The sequence below is a fragment of the Helianthus annuus genome, chromosome 17 (assembly GCF_002127325.2).
Source record: "Helianthus annuus cultivar XRQ/B chromosome 17, HanXRQr2.0-SUNRISE, whole genome shotgun sequence".
Lineage (NCBI taxonomy): Eukaryota > Viridiplantae > Streptophyta > Magnoliopsida > Asterales > Asteraceae > Helianthus > Helianthus annuus.
Genome location: NC_035449.2, coordinates 63,333,380 through 63,341,998, shown reverse-complemented (window position 1 = coordinate 63,341,998; position 8,619 = coordinate 63,333,380). Strand labels below are relative to the sequence as shown.

The 8,619-nt window shown below is 39.1% G+C and overlaps 1 protein-coding gene across 1 annotated transcript; it reads left to right on the top strand.

Annotated features, from left to right (window-relative positions):
• The first annotated feature begins 2,504 nt into the window (after positions 1-2,504).
• On the top strand, positions 2,505-2,991 carry LOC110925695 (auxin-induced protein 15A). Its single transcript, XM_022169572.2, has one exon. The coding sequence runs from the start codon at positions 2,587-2,589 to the stop codon at positions 2,884-2,886; it is 300 nt and encodes a 99-aa protein (XP_022025264.1). The 5' UTR covers positions 2,505-2,586; the 3' UTR covers positions 2,887-2,991.
• Positions 2,992-8,619: the final 5,628 nt, after the last annotated feature.

Genomic DNA, 8,619 nt, shown 5'->3' with positions numbered 1-8,619 from the left:
ATTCTCAAAGTTGGGTGACGAAACAGAAATCTGGTCGACGAAACTGGATCTTTCTGGTCGACGAAACTGATTTAGAATGGGTGACGAAGACGAAACTGTTGTTTGAGTGGATAAGGTCTGGAGTTGGTGAGATATTTTTGAAATCTTATCCCTTCCTGACACAAAGCCACAACTTTCAAACCTCACACTTACCAATCGGTATGGTGTCGCACTATTTTAAACAAAAATCTTTTTATCTTTAAAATTTTAAAAACATCAACAACTTATACAGTCACTTTTCATAAGATCAAAAAGTGGAAAATATGAAGAACACATATGAACTCTTTGAAGATTTGATAAACTCTATGATGATTCCGGTGCCGGAGAATTTTGTCGAACAAAGATTTGTTAAAACTTTCAATAAAAACCAAATGCTAACATGTAAACACTCAAACAAACAAGGTTTTTGAACAAACTTTTAGCAAAACAACAAGATAAACACTGATTTTCGAACCTTTTTCAGAAAATATATAAACTTTTCAAGACCAAGATATGAAAATCACAAGAACACTCTTGATAAAACAATAACAATGTTTGGTTTTAAACAACTATTAGAGCCAAGGCTCTGATACCAATTGTAGGTCCCGTTTTTCCGGTGGATCGATAACGTAAACCTAACCTTGTTTATCACAAACACGGTAATGGGTGCGGAATCCCCATGACGGGCAAACCAAACAAAGTGTAAAAGAAGAACACGCGTAAACAAAAGATTCAATATCTATTGATTAGGGATGAGAACTATACAAACATATACAAACAATGTTTAAAGACTCTGTCTCAAAGTCTCACACAGCTCTCGTCTCGTCTAACTTTCACACAGAAACTTTGAGAGTTATTTATACTAAAACACAGACACAAACTTGACGTAACAGAAAAGCACTCGACGAAACACCTTTGGGCCAAAGATTGGGCCTGAAGAAGCCCAACAGGCGACGAAACAGGGCTATGCCCACTACAAAGGTGATGAAACACAAAAGTGTTTCGTCATTTGCTTTACAGAATCCACAAAGTCAACATATTCAACTACATGACATCATCATGATGATGTCATGCTGATGTGGCGCCTGGACTTGGTTCGCGGCGCTCCGTGCTTCGCGTGTCGAACTCTGGGGCGCACGACGGAGGAATGTCGTGACGTCGGGCTTGACCCGGACCTAACCGTGTCGAAACCAAGTCGAACCGAGCCGAGTCGAACCGAGCCGAGTCGTGTCCACACAAAGTGTATCAACAATTTTGACTTGTGTAGATCGGTATCTTTCTGATAAAGTTTTGTAAACAATAAGACAGTAGTGACGTTTTGTAGTTGTAAAGTTAGATCGTTGTTCCAGATTAATGAAACTTTAATTTAATTGGATATTATTTTGAGTTCATGATATACTAATTGTTATAAGATGTGGTTTAGTACAAAAATAAAGCTACATAGTAGCCAGTTATAAAAGTTGAAGGGGATACTTACAACAAGAATTGCATGCTCTTATAGTTTGACTTAACCCTATAATCCGATCTATCAGCAAACATTTCTACCTATTCCACATCCAGTCATGTTTTAAAAAAAGCCATGGCTACACATGTATAAGTCATAACCTTGGTAGACAATACAGTGTCCGTTTGAATGTTTCTGCTGCTTGAAACTCCAATTATATAAATTACCTCCGTCAAAGAAAGTGTCCTGCCTAATTAACTTGTTGGTGCTCATGGATTAATTACTGTTTTGGGTCCACATAAACACATGACAGTGAACGCATAGGCTGGTAGTAGAACCTTGAATGAGCTTCGGAAATATAAAACAAAAACAAAATTGATACACAAAAACTTTACCGAAGTTCATAAAGGTTCCATGATACGATTTTAACGCAGGCATTCCATAATTTGTAGCCTACTTTTATTATGATTAGTGTGACTGAGGCGGGTAACAAACATTTATCAGCTGGTTTCTGGTAACTTGAAAACTAAATAATACAAGAAATGGATAATTTGCGTTTGTTACTCTCAACTGGCTATCTTGAAATGGCGGGAAATCTATCTTGTTATATATATTTTTTTAAACTACTCAGTAATGAGTTAGATCTATAGAAGGATGAATCCGAGATGGGTTTTTAGTACCAAACTGGATAAACCATATCCGCACTAGGTAATTAGGTTGGAAAACACGTTGTCCTACAAGTGTTAATAGTGGACTCCATCATCAAGACAAAAGCATGTGACCTTGGTCCTAATCTTCACAACTTACTTCCATAAGAAATCAGGCCCTATAGCTTTTCATGTATGTCTCGTGTTTGGATTTCTCCCGAAGATTGGTATCCACTTATCTTCTATAATACAATTCTGGAAGATATGATACCATGTGCGTTTGTTTTCTTGTTCATATGTCCCAGACGATGAAGTACCTTGGTATGCCTTCTTATATATACCCTTCTACATGCCTAATACAACCACATCTTCCTAGAAATTAATCTATATACTCATTCAGAAAGAAGCGATTCTTTGAATTTTTTTCCTTCCTTCAACAACACTTTACAGTGAACATCCTCTAGCTTCCTTGAAAACATGGCCATCCGTATGCCTCATATCATTCAAGCAAGACAAATTCTCAAACGATCCCTCTCTAATGGTGGCAGCACTCCCGCATCTATGGATATCCCCAAAGGCTATTTTGCCATTTATGTTGGGGAACAAGACAAGAATCGATTTGTAGTCCCTGTATCAATATTAAGCGAGCCTGGATTTCAAGAGTTACTGCATCAGTCAGAACAAGAGTTTGGATACAACCATCCCATGGGCGGGATCACGATACCATGTAGTGAAGACGTATTCACCGATCTCGCTTCTCGTTTTGGAGCATTTTGACTTGTGTAGATCGGTATCTTTCTGACAAAGTTTTGTAAACAACAAGACAGTAATGAGCTTTTGTAGTTGTAAAGTTAGATCGTTGTTCCAGATTAATGAAACTTTAATTGGATATTATTTTGAGTTCATGATATACTAATTGTTATAAGAGGTGGTTTAGTACACAAATATAGCTACTTAGTAGCCAGTTATAAAAGTTGAAGGGGATACTTACAACCAGAATTGCATGCTCTTATAGTTTGACTCAACCCTATAATCCGATCTATCAGCAAACATTTCTACCTATTCCACATCCAGTCATGTGGACAATACAGTGTTCATTTGAATGTTTCTGCTGCTTGAAACTTCAATTATATAAATTACCACCTTCAAAGAAAGTGTCCTGCCTAATAAACTTGTTGGTGCTCATGGATTAATTACTGTTTTGGGTCCACATAAACACATGACAGTGAACGCATAGGCTGGTAATAGAACGTTGAATGAGCTTCGGAAATATAAAACAAAAACAAAATTGATACACAAAAACTTTACGGAAGTTCATAAAGTTTCCATGATACTGTAGGTCCCGAAATCTGAGGCTCGATAACGAAAACCAAATCCTTGTTTATAACAAACAATGTCACGGGTGCGGAATCCCCGAAACTATGCAAACCAAACACAGTAAATAATACACACGGTATAACCAATGAAACGCAATCTATTGATTAAATGGGATGACAACCAAGTTCAACTGATACACACACAGTTTGACAGAATAACTGTCAGGGTATGCTCTCATCTAGTTTCAAAGTGAAACCAGATAGTGTTTATATAGCAGCCTGGGCCAAACATCGACGAAACCAAAGGTGGGCTCGACGAAACAACACTGGGCCTGAAGAAGCCCAACAGTCGACGAAACAAGTCAGTTTCGTCGTAGATCACGACGAAACAAGATCAAATGGTCATAGTTTGTTTCGTCGTTATGTGTTCGACGAAACACAAGGTGTTTCGTCGAAGGCTGCAAATTGTGAACTATTTGCTGCAATCAGACAGTTGCAGCAAACTTCATACAAACACAAACATAAAGACAGCTTTACCCTTATATGCAACATGCATTGTTCGTATGCATTACATACCAAATAGAGACAAATAAGTTGGACACAAGCGGATAGGAGGATATCCGACTTGGTCGACGGCAAATACAGACTCGATAAACATCAAAAGACCGTACAAAATACAACGATAAACAAGACTAGTTACAGACACAAAAAGGTGCACCAACAAACTCCCCCTTGTCTGTTACTCGTCTTCGGTCTTCAAATCTTCTAACTTCAGTGTTGTTCGGACCACGAACTACCCGCATGAATTCCCCGGTAGTAGCAGAAACAAGCGACGCGCTGAAATCGCAACGCTTGATGCGCGTCCTTGTCTTCGTAGAAAATATCGTGCCTATACAATTTGTCAATGTCGGACGCGGACATGTTAACGATCCACATCGGATCCAACATTCTGAAATTTTCATGATCGCCATAAAAAACAATCACTGCCTCGTGCGTATCGGAGTCATAACACCATAACCTCATTTCTCCAAGAAAGTTCAGCTTCATCGGCATCAAGGGTATCTAATCTACGACTTTCGTGAGCTGATACACAAGCTTGTAGCGCCCGGTGTTCGTTGCTGGATCAAGAGTAAACTTGATTTGCTGATAAATAGGGAACTGAGGCTTGTACGACTCGTCTTTCCAGCCAGACTTTTGTTCATCTTTATCAGCCGTTCGAATAAAGTTGCGCCTTCAAAGTTTGAGCGATTAATAAGCTCAATCTTCGTCAATGCTGCCACATCGTAAAAAGGCAAAGATAGTATGCTCAGCAACGACCAAAAGTATTGAATTCCAAATTCCCGTTTGATGGCGACGCAATGTATTTCTTTGACGAGCATCCAACAGAGGATTCGCCCACTCGGCTTCACTTTCTCGAACCGTAAGTAATCAACTTGAGCAGCATCTTGCACTAGCTTGGAAACCCTCGATAAGAACTGTTGTCGCCACTCGAAGAATGCATCTGTGGCATTTTCAGATGTATCACGTTTCTTTAAACGCTCATCAATGACTTCCACATTCTCTTTTAGCCATTCTTCATCGAAAGGGGCGAATTCAGTCCCGTCTTGACGCACATACGCGGACTTCTTCTCATTTCCCTCAAAAACAATTTCTTCAATGTTTTCAACATCAGTAGATTCGGGCTCACTAGGCATTCGATCAATCTCTGCATCATCAATCTCTCTCATGGCATTTAGAGCAATCAATTGCTCATGTGAAAGCTCGTCGATAATTTCTCCTTCTTCAAGTAATTCCCTAGTGATTGGATGAACAACCTGCAATGCAAGATCAGCACTGCTAGGAACAGAAGTTGTACCTTCAATCTGTTGTATTTCTTCAACTATTCCAAAAGAGGTTCCTTGAGTAGATTCGATCGTTGGCGGCTGAACAACAATGATTGTAGAAGATGTAGCGGCTGTCGGCTGCAATGATGTAGTAGAAGGATCAGGATTCCCTTGATCTTCAGGATCATCATCCCTTTTCTTCATAACTTCTTGTTGCTTACATCGATCATCCCACAGAGTAGCAACCCGACTTCGAAGAAACTCATAGCCAGCATTTATCTTCTTAGCTCCCTCAAGTATCGCTGTATTTCGTGACTCGTACCACTCTTTCATGTAGTCACATCTTCCTTTAAGATCTTCAGCAAACTTTTGAAGAATAGAATTGCTTCTCTCTATTTCGGCGTCTGCGGCTTTCAAGCGTACATTTTTAGCTTTAAGTAGATCAATCTCAACTTGTTGGCGCTCTATCACAGTTTGTTGTTGACCAACAGTGGACTTCAACTTATTTATTTCCACCTGTTGACTGACCTGATCGTTTTTCGTGATCCTAATGAAATCAGTTTGCCTCTGAATACAATCTGTCGCCGCTTCAAATTGAGAGAATAAGAAGTTGTTCTTCTCGTCTTGAGACATTTCAGAGAATATCCTTTGACGGTCAGCACTAGGCTGAGAACTAGTTGCTCTAATTGCAGCAGCCATTGATCTTTGTGGAACGGTCTGAGGGGTTACAGTTGGAGTTTCAGCAGGAGCTGAAGATACCACAGGAGTTTCAGGAGCTGAAAATACCACAGGAGTTTCTTGAACTGGCTCTTGAGAAACAGATTGCCGAGCAGAGGTACTCAAGTATTTTCTAGCTTTCTTCTTCTTCTGATGTTCAGCAGCTTTCTCAGCTTTCCTTTTCTTTAAACGTTCCGCTTCAGTATCTGAAGGAACGTATTCTGGGTCATCCTCCTGTCTAATCTTCCTGTATCTTTTAACACCGCGTTCATCAAGATACATTTCATATGCAGGCTCGATTAGATGATCGTCCTCGACTCAGAATCAGACTCGTCATCGCCACCTGCTGATGTATCACCAGCTCCACCAGCACTAGATGCACCAACGCAACCTGTATCACCACCATCATCACCATCACCTACACTATCACTCTCCGACATATCAGAATCAACTGGATATGGACCAAACTTTTCAACCATTTTTCTCTTCAACTCCGGCTCTTCGTTATCAGATTGGCTGTCATCATGACGCCATTTATCATCTTCAGGAGCAACGTAATCAGGATTTCCTAGCGCACCGATCAACTTCCTTGGAGGATCGCTTTCTTTGTATCTTTTGGCTGCAAGGTTCTTGATTATCCTCAATGAATTGAAGTTCATTGCTTCTATCTTCAGAATGTCGTTATCGGCTTTAGGAAGACCAGGATGTTGAACATTTAAGATCATTTGAAGAAACCGCGGATACATCCAGAACTTGTTCTCGGTTATTCTACCTCCAGTCCTCGTCATATTTTCCTTCATATTGGCGAAGATGTACTTTGAGATGCTAAACGGTTTGTTTAGCACCAACGCCACCACGAAACCAACTAGATCATTGCCAGCCATATTGTTGGGATTGAACCCTACCAGAGGAACAGATAATGTAAAGCCAAAACCGGATCACATCAGAGGACTTCAATAAGCAGCAGTTAACACTTTGCTTTCCCCTTGACAGTGGTATTCTTACAGCTGATGGATCTTAAGTATTGCTCACTATAACCACTGATGAACCAAACACTGATGAGATCCTAAAGACTGCTGAAGACAAACACTGTTGCTCTATCTACTGCTGTTTCCTAAGTACTGCTTAAGACACAAGCACTGCCCACTCAAAGACTGATCACCTTTGAAGAAAGCACTGAAGTTCAACATCAGTGCTCAGGCTACAACAGTGGAACGTGAAGCAGTTGTTATCTCTTGTTTTGTATTGTACTGATAATCAGATGTTGCATATCAGTAGTTTGTTTAGAACAGTGTATATAGGTTGTTAGTTTGTTAGATATCACTATCATGGTGACGTCAGCTGAGATGCTTCAGTGGTTTGGTTTGCCTATAAATGGAGCAGTACCCTGTACTGTTACATTTGATTGACTGAGTAGATTCTTCTTCTCCAGTCCAATCCTTTCATCTTGTGCAACCAACCTTGGAGTATCAGGCTGAGGGGGAGCTTAGTATTGTAAGCATGCTTGTAATCATTTGCTTTGTAATTCAATCATTTGACTTAATGTGAAGCAATTGTTTATCATACTATTCCCTTCTTTGGATTGTGTTTACACAGTTTGTATTCATTTCCGCTGCACTTTTCACTGTTTAATATTCTCTGAATGTTCAATTTATACAAACAAACACAATCATGAGAGCCTCCGATCCCAGCAATTGGTATCAGAGCTTGGACAGTCAAATCCGATCTAACAATCAATTTGACATAACAGTTCAGCTCACAATTCATTGATACTAAGGTTGGTCGTATTTTAGTTGAAAAACAGAGTAACGAGAAATCATATTCAAAGTGATGACTCAAATGCTCTGTAAAACAACCAAGATGTCATAAGATTCACAAATCTCATACAGCTGGTGATGTCATGCACAAATCACTCATAGTTTCCCCTGGAAACTTATCTGGAACTATGGTATGTTGATCTTCATTCAAAATTGATTTCAACTGTTGTTATGAAATCTGTGATGTTTTCATCATATTTTACACTAAAGTATGCACCTCAGATTAGCAAAACCTATGTTCATATAAACACTAGTGTTTTGCTAACATAGAAAGAGGGAAATAAAAGCTTTAGTCAAAATTTCTTATGTGCTAAAAGGCAGGTTGAGAATCCTCAAAAGGACCAAATCAACTTTGTCAAAACACATTAAGAAAATATGGTGTCAAAACAGTCCAAATCATAAGTAATGTGAGAATTGGTAATAAAACATGTACAAATGTGGCCAGATCTCTCAAAACATTACTTCAAAATGATTCTGGACTAAACTTCTTCAAAATAACATCTCCCAGTGAGTATTTCTGTACTTGTGAATGGGAAGGGTAAAAAGGGAAAAAGGAAATGAACAAATCTCAAAGTGTGGTTATCTCAAAACTTTTGAAATCAAAAGAAAAGAGTATAAGCATAAAACACTCTTGAGGTTAAAGTTGGGTAAAACAATGGAATGATGCAACTGTGTGCATTCATCAATACAGGAATTGTTCAGGTAACAATGGCATCCCAGTGATTGACCTTAAAAGAAGAATTTACAATCAATTGACAAGAGAATGACCCCAAACAATGGTCAAAATAACTTGAGAATGATATGATCATGAACTTATTTGAAAAGCTGTCAGATCCT